An 18,088-nucleotide genomic window follows, 5' to 3' on the forward strand; every position below is an offset into this window, starting at 1 on the left:
GGAGTTTAAACACAATTCTTACAAGCTTGTTTGGCTGGTAGCTTATTCATTAGATGTTTGGGGCTGCTGGTGAACCATGATGTGCAGGCATAATCACAGTGACACTGGACTAACGCACTTGCCAGAGTCTTTAGGATGTCTATAGCTAGGCTTCCATCCCATTGGAGACAGATTTTCATGTGAATATTCTAAAATCTTCATTTCAGAGTTTCCTTTAGGAAAATTGTATTTTACCGGATATTTTTGAAATTTTACGAACATCCATATGCAGTCAGATACTGTTGGATTATAGGAGTAAATCTGGTAGGCCTGAAACAGTCTTCCTCACCTCAAGTTCAACTGTCGGACTCAGTTGGAGCGTCAGGGCGCACTGCCTTCATATCATAGGCATACAGTAGCTAAAGCTTAATAATAGCCATACCAAACCTTCACAAATGTTTTTAAACTTAATTAGGGCAATATCAAAAGTAAGTCAAGCCATTGTTTATACAAGCAGAAGACAAAATCTCCCCTGTGCCCCCCAAAAAACAACCTTGCCCAAAGCAACAAAAACAAAAACTATTGGACAACCCTCCCTTATTTGGATCACTCCACCCAACAGTACATTTTGATCAATCCCTAACTCAGTGGAAGGCCCAGAGTTTTTCCTGGTCAGGTTACGGGCTCAGGAAACTCTCAGGGCTCCACTCATGTGTATCCGTAGCTCTGTAGTCAGTGTGTATGCGGTACACCTTATGTAGGTTCAGTATACAGACTGTACCTACACAAACATTACAAAAATTTGAACTGAGTGGAAGAGGAAGCTAGCCAACCAGACCTCATAACTTAGCATATGGTCAGGCCAAATGGACCCATGTTGTTGGCCTGTGTCTTACTGTACCTCACTGGTGTATCAGTCTATACTTACTGTGTACAGGCAGCTGGACACAGACATCAAGGAGGACTTCCTTCTGAGGATAGGGGGCATGTTTGGTCTGGAGAGAGCAGACGTAAACCAGCTCTACAAACTTCTGATGGAGTGTATGGACTACAGACAGTCTGTGAGTAAAGTGACTGTGGGCCGGTTGCCTACTCATGGATTAAAATGTACTTTCAATTGAGATTCTCCTTTAAAGAATGATTTAGACTTAACCTGGGTCTATGAAACCATCCCATCCATGTTCAGTTCATGATTATTTTCTACCTTTCAATAGGCTCCCAGGCTTAGTATAATGTTTACATAAAGGGTGGACATCCAATGACTGTCGTTCACTACATAGAGCTATTTCTATATTTATAAAACACAGATCACAATCTTCGACTCGGAATCCGAAGATCAACAGGAGGCAGACTGCGCCATTTTGATGGCAACACTGAAAGGTACCCCTCCTCCTGCCCTTTATGCTTGCGTCTTTCACTGGAATGTGTGATGTCATTCAGTAGATACTCAGATGAGACTTGACCCAGTCATGTCGTGCCTAGGTCTGTGGTGGTCATGACATTTTGTCATCTGGTGATTGTCAAGCAAACAACTGCCGGTTCGCTAATTGACCGTTAATTAACATAAACACATTTAGCGTCTCCTTGCTTCCATGCTTGGCCTACAAGCCACCGATGCAGACCTTTGGAACATCTACATTTCAAAACGTCAAATAAATCAATTTAATATAGCCTACACCATCACAATAAATCCAGTATGTTTTTTAGACAGGTCTAAAGAAACATGATATGATGATAATTTAGTCTATTTCAGAAGAACAGAATAGCATACTCTGAGTTGTCCTTATGTTAGGCCCTGATCTGGCTATGCCATATGGCTGTGGGCTACACTAGTTCATTTAGCAGACAAGATATGCTTAGAATTCCATGGCATTATTTTATATTATTATATAGTATGAAGAATACAATTGAACATAGCTGAATAAAATAGAAAGGATATTTTCTCCGATTTGAGGGAGTGCGCAACTATGTTATCAGAGATAACAGGCCGACAGAGATGGCCACCTCGCTTCGCGTTCTCAGGAAACTATGCAGTATTTAGTTTTTTATGTATTATTTCTTACATTGTTACCCCAGGAAATCTTAAGTTTTATTACATACAGCAGGGAGGAACTATTGGATATAAGAGCAACGTCAATTTACCAACATTACGACCAGGAATACAACTTTCCCGAAGCGGATCCTCTGTTTGGACCACCACCCAGGACAATGGATCGGATCCCAGCCGGCGACCCAAAACAACGGCGCCGCAGGAGGGCCAGAAGAAGCGGTCTTCTGGTCAGGCTCCGTAGACGGGCACATCGCACACCGCTCCCGAGTTTACTACTCGCCAACGTCCAGTCTCTTGACAACAAGATAGACGAAATCCGAGCAAGAGTTGCCTTCCAGAGAGACAGAGATTGTAATGTGCTTTGTTTCACGGAAACGTGGCTCACTCAAGACACGCTATCGGAGTCGGTACAGCCACCTGGTTTCTTCACGCATCGCGCCGACAGAAACAAACATCTCTCTGGGAAGAAGAAGGGGGGGTATGCCTTATGATTAACGAGACGTGGTGTGATCATAACAACATACAGGAACTCGAGTCCTTTTGCTCACCAGACCTAGAATTCCTTACAATCAAATGTCGACCGCATTATCTACCAAGAGAATTCTCTTTGATTATAATCACAGCCGTGTATATACCCCCCAAGCAGACACATCGATGGTCCTGAATGAACTTCATTGGACTCTTGTCCTCTCACTTTGTCGCTATACTGACATTTGACTTGTTTGATTGCCTTGCGGAGGGAATGACAACTCTGTTTGTATTCTGCCATATTCCTATTCGCCTTGCCATGGTTAAATGCGGTGGTAGGCGCCTTCAGTTTTGAGCGAATGCTGCCATCTATCCACGGTTTCTGGTTAGGGTAGGTTGTAATAGTCACAGTGGGTACAACATCTCCTATACACTTCCTTATAAACTCACTCACCGAATCAACGTATACATCGATATGATTTTCTGAGGCTACCCGGAACATATCCCAGTCCGTATTATCAAAACAATCTCGAAGTGTGGATTCCGATTGGTCGGCAGCGTTGAATAGTCCTCAGCACAGATTTTTCCTGTTTGAGTTTCTGCCTATAGGAAGGGAGGCGCAAAATGGAGTCGTGGTCACATTTGCCGAAAGGAGGGCGAAGGAGGGCCTTGTATGCATCGCGGAAGTTAGAGTAACAATGGTCCAGTGTTTTTCCAGCGCGAGTGCTACAGTCAATATGCTGAAAGAATTTAGGTAGCCTTTTTCTCAAATTTGCTTTGTTAAAATCCCCAGCTACAGTAAATGCAGCCTTAGGATAAGGTTTCCAGTTTGCATAAAGTCCAGTGAAGTTCCCTGAGGGCCGTCGTGGTATCGGCTTGAGGGGGGATATACACAGGACCGCCGAGTGCTGAATCGTGTAAAAATCGTCTGTTCTCGTTTGCAACACTCACTACCGAGTTCCAAACTGCCTCTGGAAGCAACGTCAGCACAATAACTGTTCGTCAGGAGCTTCATGAAATGTGTTTCCACAAGTCTACGATCACCATGTGCAATGCCAAGAGTTGGCTGGAGTGGTGTAAAGCTCGCCGCCATTTGACTCTGGAGCAGTGGAGTGACGAATCATGCTTCACCATCTGGCAGTCCAATGTACTAATCTGGGTTTGGCGTAGACCAGGATAACGCTACCTGCCCCAATGCATAGTGCCAACTGTAAATTTTGGTGGAGGAGGAATAATGCTCTGGGGCTGTTTTTCATGGTTCGGGCTAGGCCCCTTAGTTCCAGTAAAGGGAAATCTTAACGATATGGCATACAATGACATTCTAGATGATTCTATTCTTCCAACTTTGTGGCAACGGTTTGGGGAAGGCCCTTTCCTGTTTCAGCATGACAATGCCCCTGTGCACAAAGTGAGGTTCATACAGAAATGGTTTGTCAAGAATGGTGTAGAAGAACTTGGCTGGCCTGCACAGAGCCCTGACCTCAACCCCATCGAACACCTTTCGGATGATTTGGAATGCCGACTGCTAGCCAGGCCTAATCGCCCAACATCAGTGCCCAACCTCACTAATGCTCTTGTGGCTGAATGGAAGCAAGTCCCTGTAGCAATGTTCCAACATCTAGTGGAAAGCCTTTGCAGAAGAGTGGAGGCTGTTACAGCAGCAAAGGGGGGACCAAAATTATATTAATGCCCATGATGTTGGAATGAGATCTTCAATGAGCAAGTGTCCACATACTTTTGGTCATGTAGTGTATATCATTCACACGTGATAAGCTAATATTGTAACCCATTAGACTATTCTTGATTTAATCTGGTCTTTACATAAACTCAGCAAAAAAAGGAAAAAACCCTTTTTCAGGACCCTGTCTTTCAAAGAAAATGTGTATCTTCATTGTAAAGGGTTTACACACTGTTTCCCATGCTTGTCCAATAAACAATTAATGAACATGCACCTGTGGAACGGTTGTTAAGACACTAACAGCTTACAGACGGTAGGCAATTAAGGTCACAGTTATGAAAACTTAGGACACTAAAGAGGCCTTTCTACTGACTCTGATAAACACCAAAGGGTCCCTGCTCATCTGCATGAATGTGCCTTAGGCATGCTACAAGGAGGCATGAGGACTGCAGATGTGGCCAGGGCAATACATTGCAATGTCCGTACTGTGAGACGCCTAAGACAGAGCTACAGGGAGACAGGACGGACAGCTGATCGTCCTCGCAGTGGCAGACCACGTGTAACAACTGCACAGGATCTGTACATCCGAACATCACACCTGCGGGACAGGTACAGGATGGCAACAACAACTGCCCGAGTTACACCAGGAAAGCACAGTCCCTCCATCAGTGCTCAGACTGTCCGCAGTAGGCTGAGAGAGGCTGGACTGAGGGCTTGTAGGCTTGTTGTAAGGCAGGTCCTCACCAGACATCACCGGCAACAACGTCGCCTATGGGCACAAACCCACCATCGCTGGACCAGACAGGACTGGCAAAAAGTGCTCGTCACTGACGAGTCACGGTTTTGTCTCACCAGGTGTCACGAACCAGCTTGAAGTTCATAACAAAAAGGGAGACAAAGTGGAGTTAAGGAATAACAAAATCTATTTATTTGTTTTGATTTCAAATTGACCATTATCATGCACCTGTTTCGAAACAGGGGCAGGGGAAAAAATACATATCATTCATGCTCTTAAATAGGGAATGGAGGACACTTTTCCCGTGGTTCGTTTTCATGCCAGCCAGGTAGGCTGTAAACCTGTTGTAAAGAGAAGCAATGTGCTTAATATTAGGAAAGTTGAGAAATAAATATAGTTGACCTAGCCTATAGAAAGCTGAGGGGACCCTCCTCATTTTAATAGAGGCCATCAAAACTTTGTTTAATCACGGAATCGCATTAACTATTGGAAAGGTCAGAGTGATTAGAGGGACAATAGAGTGCTGAGTACCAGGCAGTTAGCAAGTTTGGTATGTTTCTAATGACCATCAACAGCATCAGAGCTTGGAGGAGACTGTGACTTAACAGTCACATGGAATTTGACTGCGGTCATGGCTCGTGACTGCCGGTGAGTGGTAATACGGTCACCATAACAGCCCTAGTCGTGGCTGTTCTATGTGTTCTCTGGGCTGAATCCTAACTTGAAATATGAGTTCACACAAATGTCCAATAAATCTATACATGATCTTTAAAATTCTGAGTTAGGTAGGGCAGATGTTGCGTTAGGATCGGCCCACAGTCATTAACAGATTTTGTGACAATTGACAAGTACCAAGGCATCTCCAGCGGAGCAGCTCAGTACGGCTCTGGCTTGGGACAGAGCAGACGTGGCTAACAAACACATCCAAGTGTATGGCCAGTACTGGCAGGTAACACAGACAAAGAGGCAGCCAGGGCAAGGCTGCCCAGTGTCATTGATTTTATGTTGAACAGTCATGTTTGATGGTGGTGGTTGTTGTCTGTCAGGTTGGCTCGTTGGAGCAGGCCATGCTGGATGCTCTCATCATGGACCGGGTTGGCTTTGTCAAACTGTTGATCGACAACGGTATGACCATGAACCGTTTCCTGACCGTTTCACGTCTGGAGGAGCTCTATAACACGGTAATGACTTAATCACTTTCTCTCTCGTCATCTTTTCAGCTCTGTATTTATGAGTTACAATATATTGTATGCTGTACATAAAGAAGCAATTCTGTGTTTTCATATTGACAGTACATTGGCTATTAGCTTACTCATATACCATAATTGCCATAGCAGTGGTTTTATTTGCAATCACAATAATACAGTGTAAGTATCTCTTTGGTTGTTTGGTTTTCCCACTGTTTGAAGATGTTTTGTAGATCACATAGCTCTTTGTCATGAGTCCAGCTGTGGATGGTCTTTACAGTTATAAACAATATTCAATAATTCATAACTTTTTAACATATATGATCATATAAAAATTGTGGAAGTTTATTTTCTGAATGTAAAAATGATGGTCATTTTTTATCTGGTCTACCACTTCATTCCTTAGGAACAACTGTATTATAATCCAGATAACTAGCCATTTAAGTATTATTCTGGTTGGCATTTGGCATTTGTTGTTTCTGAGTTGATTGTGGATAATGAAGACATGACATGTCATTCTTTTTTATAGCAACAGGGACCAACAGACAATTTCCTCCATCACCTTGTGGAAGATGTGAAACAGGTGAATACTGTTGAACATGCAACATTGGTGAAAATGTAAGGTTTTCCTATGTGTGTTTCTACAGTATTTGTGTGGAAATATTTGTGTGTGTGTGTGTGTGTGTGTGTGTGTGTGTTTTTGTGCGTGTTTGTGTGTAGAACCATATACCCAAAGGATACAGAGTCTCCCTCATAGACGTTGGGCAGGTGATTGAATATTTGATAGGAGGAGCCTATCGGAGCACATACACACGGAAACACTTCCGGGCCTACTATAACCGCCTACATACCCACCGCACGGTAAGTGACCATGGTCGCATTTCAGGCCGACTATTTTGCAGTTGCCTGCCAGATGTCACAGCGTCTGGATAGGTGTTTAACCTAGTCCTATCAACTGACTGCGTCATACGATAGGTTGTGTTCCTCTGCTGAGACGTTGCATGCTTCAACCAATGGTTGCGTGTCAAGTCATCGACTGTGCCGTCGGGCACCATATTGCTATAACGTACACTGAGTATTCAAAACATTAGGAACCTTCCTAATATTGAGTTGCACCCCTCCCCTTTGCCCTCAGAACAGCCTCAATTCGTCTGGGCATATCGAAAGTGTTCCCCAGGGATTCTGGCCCATGTTGACTCCAATGCTTCCCACAGTTGTGTGAAGTTGGCTGGATGTTTTTTGGGTGGTGGACCATTCTTGATACACACAGGAAACTGTTGAGTGTGACAAACCCAGCAGCGTTGCAGTTCATGACACAAACCGGTGCGCCTGGGCCTGGCACCTATTACCATAACCCGTTCAAAGGTACTTTTGTCTTGCCCATTCACCCTCTGAATGGCACAGATACAGAATCCATGTCTCAATTGTCTCAAGGCTTAAAAATCATTCTTTATCCTGTCTCCTCCCCTTCATCTACACTGATTGAAGTGGAGTTAACAAGTGACATCAATAACGAATCATCGCTTTCACCTGGATTCACCTGGTCAGTCTATGTCATGGAAAGAACAGGTGTTCTAAATGTTTTGTATACTCAGTGTGTGATGTGGTTAGCTGATTGGCCTTGTTGGGTTCTAAATGAGTAAAAACTCACGGACGATTGTTAAAGCTCAAACCAAGTTTATTCCCCCAAAGGGTCAGACAGCTGAACAGACCAAGACATGTTCACACAAGCACGGGTATTTAACCCTTCCCCCTCTGCTGAGTCTCCTCCTACACATCTGAACAGCCAATACACCTTTGTGCTAGACAGAACTTTAGTGATATCTGATATCCTCACTTCTCCCCAGCTCACAGCTGTCATGACTTGTACCAGACTGTGGCCATTCTCCTTCCATGGGATCCCTGATGTCTAGCAATAGAATATTCCGACAGAATGTAAACATTGTACATTATCCTTTCTCCCTCAGTGACATGAATAAGGGTATTTCATATTTCAAGTTTAGAAGTCAGAACCCATCAGCCTACATAAAATACCTATCCAGGTGTTGTAAGATCTGGCATGCGTCAGCAGTGTCTTGGCAGAGGATCACAACCATAGTAATGTGGAGCCCCACTACTCAGTCGATGGCATGGCACACAGCCATTGGATGTTGCATGCAGTGTGACTGCAATGTAGTTGGTCTACAACACAGCCCATGTTAAATGCCATAATACAGTACACGCAGGGCAAGATATCATCCTTAGCCGTCAAGCAGTTGTAAAAATGGACACCAATAATATAGCCGTATTCTTTTTTTGTTTGTTATGGTTTTATTTGGAAATGTAACCTTGTGTACTTTGCACTGATTTGAGTGGACATCATTTCCAGGACACTGGACTGGACAGGATAGTTCAGGACCCCGGACCAAACAGGGAAGCCTGCACCCTTCACCCACCCCAAAGCTCTAACAACAGTCCGTCATGCCCGCCTGTCTTCCACACTGCTCAGCCCTACAAACGCAAGGTCTGTGAAAGATCTGGGACAAGCACAAACCGATCTGGGACTAGGCTAACCTTTCACAAACAAATGCAGTCTTTTAAAGACTCTTGTCTCCACGCACACACACACACACACACACACACACACACACACACACACACACACACACACACACACACACACACACACACACACACACACACACACACACACACACACACACACACACACACACACACACACACACACACACACACACACAGGCTGTTGATTGCTAGTATATTCTGTGGCAAGAAATACCCCATGTGCATTAGTGTTCTCATTGGCTGGCCGCCTCTCCCCTCCCTCCTTTCTCTCCAGGAGAGATCCATGGTCCCCAGGGACCTGAAGGAAGCCCAGCAGCAGAGCTCCAAGCTGGGCGACTCTTCTCTGGTTGTGTTCAACTTCAACGACCTGTTTGTGTGGGCTGTGCTGCAGAGGCGCCAGCAGATGGCGCTGTTTCTGTGGCAGCACGGGGAGGAGGCCATGGTCCGGGCTACGGTGGCTTGTAAGCTGTACCGCGCCATGGCCCACGAGGCTCAGCAAAGCAACATGGATGACACCACAGCGGAGCAACTCAAAACCTACTCGCTGTCAGTCTTTCCTTGTACACATCTTGAAATGTTTGTTTAGTAGTAGTGTGTCTCTGGGGTTTTGTGTATGTTGTTTCAGCAGAGTGGACTTTTGTGGTTATGTGTGTATATTACTATGTTTATGAGTGTGTGTTTTCCGGTCTGTGTTTATCAATGTTCGTGTGTTGTGGCATGGATGGCCGCAGGGACTTTGGTCAACTGGCTGTAGACGTGCTGGACAATGCCTTCAGGCAGAACGAGCGCATGGCCATGAAGTTGCTGACCTCGGAGATGGAGGCCTGGAGCCACTTCACCTGCCTGCAGATGGCCGTGTCCTCCCGGCTCCGCCCCTTCGTCTCGCACTCCTGCACCCAGATGCTGCTCACCGACCTGTGGACCGGCCGCCTCAACATGAGGAAGAACTCCTGGTTCAAAGTGAGGGTCTCAAACTCATTTTGTCTTCAACAAGGTCTGGAGGGCCACCCGGTATTGCCTTGCCCTCAAAAGCCACGGGCCGTACTTACTAAGACAACCGCTGATCGCATTAAATCAGTTCAGGATAGTTCAGGACCCCGGACCAAGGGCCAACAGTTTGAGTGTTCTAGGCACCTTGTCTCCATTTAAGATTCTGGAAAGTAATGTAAAACCAGTGCACCTCAATGTTCTTTCCATGATAAGATTGAATGACAACAAAAATAAGCATTAGTTCAAGTATATTCTTATGTCAATTAGTATATTCATATGATAAGTCTATTAATAGTCTATTAGTCTATTAATATTATTAGTGTAGTAATATCGGTCGATGTTTAACTGTTCTAACAGTTACCCCTCAGATTAGATTTTTGTTTATGTGTCTCAATCTTATGTATGTCAGATCATCCTGAGCATCCTCATGCCCCCTGCCATCCTGCTACTAGACTTTAAGAGCCAGGCGGATATGTCCCATGTGCCCCAGTCCCAGGAGGCTTTGCAGTTTATTTGGGACATGGGAGGACCAGAGGCAGCCCAGGAGGAGGGGCATGCAGTAACTCAGGTGCCAAAATGTACAACGTACACCAGTCTCTCTGAATTTCAGTCCTTCAAATTCCTGTCATCTAGGTTGGTATTCTAATGTGAGACTGATGCTAATGTTGATACCGGGGTCGTTTTTATTAGACATCAAATGGTAGGAAATGGACTGAAACAGGGAGGGGACTTTTCTCATTATTGATTTCTGTTGCAAAACGTTTTCTGATGTGTGCCCTAATGAACGTGGCCATGATCTCGTGGTGCTCTGAAGGAGGGCCAGGATGTGGAGAAGGGGTCAGCATGCTGGGAGAGGATCTCAGACCCCGAAGCTGACACAGTCATACCCGTTACCACGCCGTGTCTCTTCTGGACCAGGAGGCTGTACGAGTTCTACAACGCTCCTGTCGTCAAGTTCATGTTCCACACGGTGAGCTAGCAGCATGCACCCACCCCACTTCTGTTAATCACTGTCATTTCTCCCATACAGTTTGCAATATGTCGAGGGGGAAAAAAAGGAATCATTATACTCTTCTATGCCTCAGGACATGCGAATTATACAAAGACCTTTTGTTGAAAATATTCCTGTCTGATACGAACGACAGTGATTAGACTTACTAGATCCCTGTGTCTTGGTGATGTTCTCACTCTGGTCTGTGAGCTGATGCTTTTTCACTGTGTGGTCTAGATGTTCTACCTGGCCTTTCTCATGCTGTTCTCCTACACTGTTCTGGTGAAGATGGAGGATCGTCCCAGCACTCAGGAGTGGCTGGTCATTGCCTATATTGTATCCACCGCGGTGGAGAAAATAAGAGAGGTGAGTGTGTAATAAATTGAAGACTAAACCTGCTCTGAGAAAAGCTGTCTTATCTCTGGCATGTTAGACTCAAAAGGTCTGACACAGTTTCTGTTATACCTGATAGGGAATTTCACATCTCTATCCTTCTTTTCCTCTCTATGTCTCTTCCTCTCACTCTGTCTCGTTCTCTTTTCACATGTTCTCCCTCTCTATTATCACTGTTCAACCTCATACCCAGTCTGAATACAACTTCACACGTTTCCTTTATTTTGCACGCACTCATCTTTAACTTAGTAGGACATTGTAATTGCTAACCTTTTAAAAATGCACTTGTTTGTAATTCAAACTTGATGATTGAAGAGTACCAGCAGCGTATATGATGATTGTATGTGTGTGGATGTGTGTAGAGTCAGTGTAAATGTGTGCGTGTGAGCAAATGATAGAGTGAGTGTTTGTATGTGTGTTGGAGTGTCAGTGTGAGTAAGTGTGTATGGCCCTGTGAGTGTGCATAGAGACAGTGCATATTGTTTGCGATTTAGCAGTCATGTTGGCATGGGGATAGAAGCTATTCAGGAGCCTATTGGTGTCAGACAATGCACTGGTAACGCTTGCCATGTGGAAGCAGAGAGAACAGTCTATGGCTTGGGTGGTTGGAGTCTTTAATGATTTAATGATGAAGTACAGGAGGGGACAACGCACACATGTTGAGGGTCAGCGTGGCGGATGTGATGTTGCCTACCCTCACTACCTGGGTTCGGCTCATCAGGATGTCCAGGATCCAGTTGCAGAGGGAGGAGTTCAGTCCCAGAGTCCTAAGCTTGGTGACGAGCTTGGAGTGAACCATAGTGTGTGGACAAACGCTGAACTGTAGTCAATGAACAGCATTCTCACATAGTTATTCTTCTTATCTAGGTGGGTGAGGGCAGTGTGGAGTGCAATTGCGATTGCGGTATGCAAATTGGAGTGGGTCTAGGGTGTCTGGGATGATGGAGTTGCTGTGTGCCATAATCAGCCTCTCAAAGCACTTCATGATTACAGACGTGACTGTTACAGGGCGGTAGTCATTGTGACATGAAGCCTTAGAGTTCTTGGGAACAGGAATGATGGTGGTCTTCTTAAAACATGTGGGGATTACAGACTGGGACAAGGAGAGGTTGAAAATGACTTAATATCCCTGCCAGTCTTTCTGTACATGCTCTGAGAACACGCCCTGGTAGCTGCCCTGTAGCCTAACCTACTACGTTTATGTTATTTATTTTCTGAACCACTCCAAAAAGAATTTCCCTTGCAGGGAAAATAAAGTTCTTCTTCTTTTTAGTATTCAACTTACCATCAAGCATATGAGAATCACAATGATAACCAATCACACTGCGTGTCATTAGTTATACAGTATGTTTTATGACGTCACCATTGTGAGGCAAGAGGTTGCCACGGGAGCCAACAAATCACTAGCCACATTGTGCTTCTCAAATCACATCCTACATAGAGTTGGCAATCTCTGGAATAGGCTACTACTTTTGAGGAGAGTGTAATGCATAAATGAACAAAGGGAAATAGAGATTAGTCTAGAGGATACCTACTAATGGGGAGAGGAGCATTGCTAAATGGACCTTGTGTCAGGGGCAATGAGTGCCACCAGTTTTTTCAATCTATATTTAACTATATTTCAGTTATCATTCATTTCATCAAGACCAATACATCTATTGACATCATGTTTGTATGACTTAAAGACATGCTCCGGAACTTTGGTGACTAACAAGTATTTTATAAACCTCCTGCTTTGGGCTGGATATGTTAATGTGTAGTTCATACATGCATAATCTATGAGCAGAATTAGTCTTACCTCAATTAGCCACAAAATCCCTAGTTTGAAAGTGACGGTTTACTGGTAGCTGTGCAGTGCCATTATCCCTACATTTTCCCCACACGTGGGTAAGCCCCCTAGCAATTAGAGTTCTAGCTAATGAGCTTCAGCCCCTTGCCATTTGAGTGACAGCTAGCAAGTGGCGAGAGAGAGAGAGAGCAATGACGTTGTGTACATACGTGATGTAGTATGCAATTTTCTGGGACCACTTTTGGCTCGAGCATTACTTTCAGAACTGCTGGCTAAAAAGTATACAAAACTACCGGAGAATCTCTTTAAACCCCACAATAATAGACTGTTCCTACTCTGCATGAGACTTTACATAGTGATTCTTCCTACCAGCTCTCACAGTTTCACATCAGAATTAGACGCTCATCCATGTTTCTCAAATGTCACATTTGAAGTTGTTCCAAACATCACATTTCAAAGTGTTTAACCTTTCAGACAATTTAAAAAAAAGTGCTGCATCAGAAGAGTCTGTACCTTTTCAGAAAGTAGATTACTCTGGCATAGAATGTTCAGTATTGTTTCCCTGACAACAACAAACGTTGCTGATTGATGTGCTGTTGGGTTGTTTTTCAGCAGTTTTTTTATGGTAGCCTTTTCTACTAACTGTATTGGTAAGTCATTGTAATTAACAAACTTCAAAGTACACTCAAAAAGATGAGGGGTTCAACAACGGTTCTTCTAAGATCCCCAAAGTTCGAAGAACCTTAAGGTTCTTGGCACAAAAAATTGCCCCCAAAAGGTCCTTCCAAGAACCCCATAGGCGGTGGGGTTTATCAAGGAACCTCCTTAGTTGGTGGGGGTTCTTGCAGGAACCTAACTGCCCAACTGAAACATTTGGATTTGAATTTTAAAAGGACAGCAGGTGCAGGCACTTAACTGAAAAATGTAAAGATCTCTTCAATTTAAGGTAAGGTTTGTCCCTTAAATGATCTAAATTGATATTGTTTTATGACAATACCATCTATCTTTTCATATTTGTGCAAATCTTTCTAAAACAGAAAAAGGACACAATTCAATGGATATCAATAAACAAAGAGGTAAGAATATGTAGGCTATGAGAATATGTTGAAGGCTAGCTGTATTGGGTGCAGATGCCTGAACTGCTCACTTTTGTGTCTGTAGGTATACAGACAAGGAGGCAAACAAAGGTATGTCAATTGGTATTGGTTTGTTATTATGCAGATCACATTTACCCTCCTCCTCCCTTGCATCTTCAGTGAATATCCCATAAGCCTCTACATTATGGACAAGGTATGTGTATTAAAACCATTATCAAAACAGTTTTTTTCATTCACATTCACCACAAAAACCAAGGTATGAATACTGTCGTGTGCATGTTTTGTTAATCATCTGTATAATAAAACAATTTTGGATTCACAGACTTCACCCTCCCTACACCTCTGATGAATATAACAGGAAACCTGTTAGATCACCATTCACTACAAAATCATTCTGGCTATAGATACAGAGAACATCAATACATTATCATCAAATACCAATTTGACTTGGGGTTCTGCTGGGAGTTTACCTCATATTTGGATTTTTTTTATTCTGCTTTGCCACTAAAATCATGATAAACGCTGAGAACTAAAATATTGGTTTTATTGTTATGCATATTATTAATAATATGATAATAATAAGAAGGGGGTAGTTAAAAAAAATTAACCCCAAAAGGTTCTTCGAAGATCCAGTAAAAGTTTTTTTTTGAATAACTTATAGGGGTTCCCCCACAGTTTAAATTTGAAGAACCCCTAAAGGATACTCCAGGAACCTTTTCTTAGAGTGTAGGGGAGACTGAGGATGGTTGAACATGTCCAACATTCTCTCTCACACACACCGGGCCACAAACAAAAATGAAATTGTTTAGTTCAGATGTTGTTTAGTTGAGAAGAGTGTAAAAAGAATACACATTTTATGATTTGTATTATGACTTTATTTCTGCCACACACAATGTTAAACATGGCAATGTTGTTTTTATGATCTCAATAAAGGCTTTCAGTATCTTGTTGCATGTCATGATATAAGCATTCTGTCAAACTGTTACATTTCACCCCAAGCCCTGGTACAACTGATCCGGGAGGTGGGGTAAACTGTTACATTTCACTCCAAGCCCTGGTACAACTGATCCGGGAGATGGGGTAAACTGTTACATTTCACTCCAAGCCCTGGTACAACTGACCCGGGAGGTGGGGTAAACTGTTACATTTCACCCCAAGCCCTGGTACAACTTATCCGGGAGGTGGGGTAAACTGTTACATTTCACCCCAAGCCCTGGTACAACTGACCCGGGAGGTGGGGTAAACTGTTACATTTCACCCCAAGCCCTGGTACAACTGACCCGGGAGGTGGGGTAAACTGTTACATTTCACCCCAAGCCCTGGTACAACTGACCCGGGAGGTGGGGTAAACTGTTACATTTCACCCCAAGCCCTGGTACAACTGACCCGGGAGGTGGGGTAAACTGTTACATTTCACCCCAAGCCCTGGTACAACTGACCCGGGAGGTGGGGTAAACTGTTACATTTCACCCCAAGCCCTGGTACAACTGATTGTAACATTTCAATCCTTGTATTTGAGACAGTCACACCTTGTCTGTTTGATTTAGAGAGATAATACACTCCTGGAGTATCCTTTAGGGGTTCTTCAAATTGAAACTGTGGGGAAACCCCTATAAGTTCTTTGAAGAAACTAGTTCTTTTAACTAACCCCCCTCCCCTATTATTATTAATAATAAGCATAACAATAACCCAATATTTTAGTTCTCAGTGTTTATTATGATTTTAGTGGCACAACAGAATATATATTTTTTAAATATGAGGTAAACTCCCAGCAGAACCCCAAGTCCAATGGGTATATCCTCTGGCGTGTTAATGGGGGATGTTCTCCGTATCCATAGCCAGAATGATTTTGCAGTGCATGGTGATCTAACAGGTTGTAGGGAACACATTTTCTTTTGTAATTATACAGATGTTTAACAAAACAGCATACCTTGGTTTTCGTGGTGAATGTGAATGAAAAAAACTGTTTTGATAATGGTTTTAATACACATACCTTGTCCATAATGTAGAGGCCTATGGGATATTCATTGAAGAGGTAAGGGAGGAGGATGGTAAATGTGATCTACATAACATACCAATAGACATACCTCTGTATGCCTCCTCGTCTATATACCTGCAGCCACAGACACAAAAGTGAGCAGTTCAGGCATCTGCACGCAATACAGCTAGCCTTCAACATATTCTCATAGCCTACATATTCTTACCTCTTTGTTGATTGATATCCATTGAATTGTGTCCATTTTCTGTTTTAGAAAGACGGGCACAAATATGAAAAGATAGATGGTGTCATCATGAAACAATATCAATTTAGATCATATAGGGACAAACCTTAACTGAAATGTAACGACCTCCTCAATTTAGGATAAGTGCCTAGACCTGCTGTTCTTTCAAATCCAAATGTTTCAGTTGGGCAGTTAGGCTCCTGCAAGATCCCCCACCAACTAAGGAGCCTTCTCGATGAACCCTACCTCCAATGGGGTTCTTGGAAGAACATTTTGGGGCCATGTTCAGTGCCAAGAATCCAAAGGTTCTCCAAAGAAGAACCACCCTTGTTGAACCCCTATTTTTTTGAGTGTACTTATACCAATTTGTAGCAGACAGGTGGAAGTTGTTCCTATCACATTTTGAATGTAGTAGCAAATTCTTATTTACAATGACGGCCTAGGGTTAACTGCCTTGTTCAGAACAACAGATTTTTACCTTGTCAGCTCGGGGATTCGATCTAGCAACCTTTCGATTAGTGGCCCAACGCTCTAACCACCAGGCTACCTGTTGCCTCAGAATTCAACAATCAGTGGTGTAAAGCACTTAAGTAAAAATACTTTAAAGTACTACTTACTGTAAGTAGTTTTTTGGGGTATCTGTACATTACTATTTATATTTTTTTACATTTACATTCCTAAAGAAAAGGATGTACTTTTTACTCCATATATTTCCCCGACTCCCAAAATTACACATTACATGTTGAATGCTTAGCAGGACAGGGAAATGGTCCAATTCACGCACTTATGAAGAGAACACGTGGTCATCCCTACTACCATCTTTCAGACTCACTAAACACAAATGCATCGCTTGTAAATGATGTGTTGGAGTGTACCCCTGGCTATCTGTAAAAAATGTAATCAAGAAAATGGTGCTGTCTGCTTTGCTTACAGTTTGGAAATCAACTTGAGGTTTGTCAGACTCTTAAAATAGCATGAAGCTTCTTGCTTGTCCAGTGTTTGCTGCACAGAGATAATAAAGTATTGCATCTACAAAAGTTCACCTCAGCTCCACCACAGACTGGTTTTCCCTGGTTGCCTGACCCTGATGAGACCCCTGTCACCATCTGATCCTGCTCAGATGAGACATAACAAAGAATGACCTTGGTGTACGTTTATACATTATATTATCCAAGAATAGAATCAATGGTTCAATAATTGAAATGACCATTATTCCCAGATCCCAGACTGTCTGACCCTGCAGGGACACCTGTTACCATCTCATCCTGCTAAGACATGATGAGCATAGTGTTGCGTACTGACTGTGCACCAAGACAGTGACGCCTGTAGAGCTGTTTATACTGTGTCAATATGAAAAGTAGGAAATTAGCTGTGAGGAAACTGCCAGATCAATAACGTTACATTGCTATACTGACTGATTGGGGCAAACATTATATATTTGAAATCACTTTGGCTAGCTCCAATAGTACACCAACTGACGAAAACGAGACAAGTTAATTTACTTCTGTTGAAACGGGACAAAACATTTCTACAGACACACACACAACTACCTGACAGATAGCCAGTTCAGCTCTAGCCTCTAGCAGCTACTAGCTAGCTAGCTCATTCACTTCAGACTGAACCTAGCTCGAGAAAAAGTGCAAGTGTCCTCTGTTATTGCTGCTGATTCAAGTTCAGGAGCCATACGTGAGAGATCAGGGGCCCTGTAATTAAGTAGATAATGTAGGCTACAGCTGAGGAAGCCATGCCAAACTAGTAAAAAAAAAATCTATATTACAACATACACATACGTTTTTTGCTCTATTACCCATTCCTTAATAATATGCCACCTTGATATAGGTCTACAATAAGACCTTGACAACAAAAAGAAAACAGTCAGTGGCAGAATAAATTCAACTACACATACATTTGTTTAATGCCAAAACCAGAGACCAACATCTGTT

At 43.1% G+C, this 18,088-nt stretch overlaps 1 protein-coding gene across 1 annotated transcript in view; it reads left to right on the top strand.

The window, feature by feature from the left end:
- The window catches only part of LOC106580069 (transient receptor potential cation channel subfamily M member 6), an 89,927-nt gene that overhangs the window by 39,989 nt on the left and 31,850 nt on the right, over positions 1–18,088 (top strand). The window contains exons 8-14 of the mRNA XM_082966844.1: positions 917–1,040; positions 1,287–1,403; positions 8,938–9,209; positions 9,395–9,623; positions 10,063–10,221; positions 10,468–10,623; positions 10,882–11,010. Coding sequence (XP_082822970.1) covers positions 917–1,040; positions 1,287–1,403; positions 8,938–9,209; positions 9,395–9,623; positions 10,063–10,221; positions 10,468–10,623; positions 10,882–11,010 — 1,186 coding nt within the window. The remainder of the gene's footprint in view (positions 1–916; positions 1,041–1,286; positions 1,404–8,937; positions 9,210–9,394; positions 9,624–10,062; positions 10,222–10,467; positions 10,624–10,881; positions 11,011–18,088) is intronic.

Source organism: Salmo salar, chromosome 20 (assembly GCF_965601325.2).
Source record: "Salmo salar chromosome 20, fSalSal1, whole genome shotgun sequence".
NCBI classification, from domain to species: Eukaryota; Metazoa; Chordata; class Actinopteri; order Salmoniformes; family Salmonidae; genus Salmo; species Salmo salar.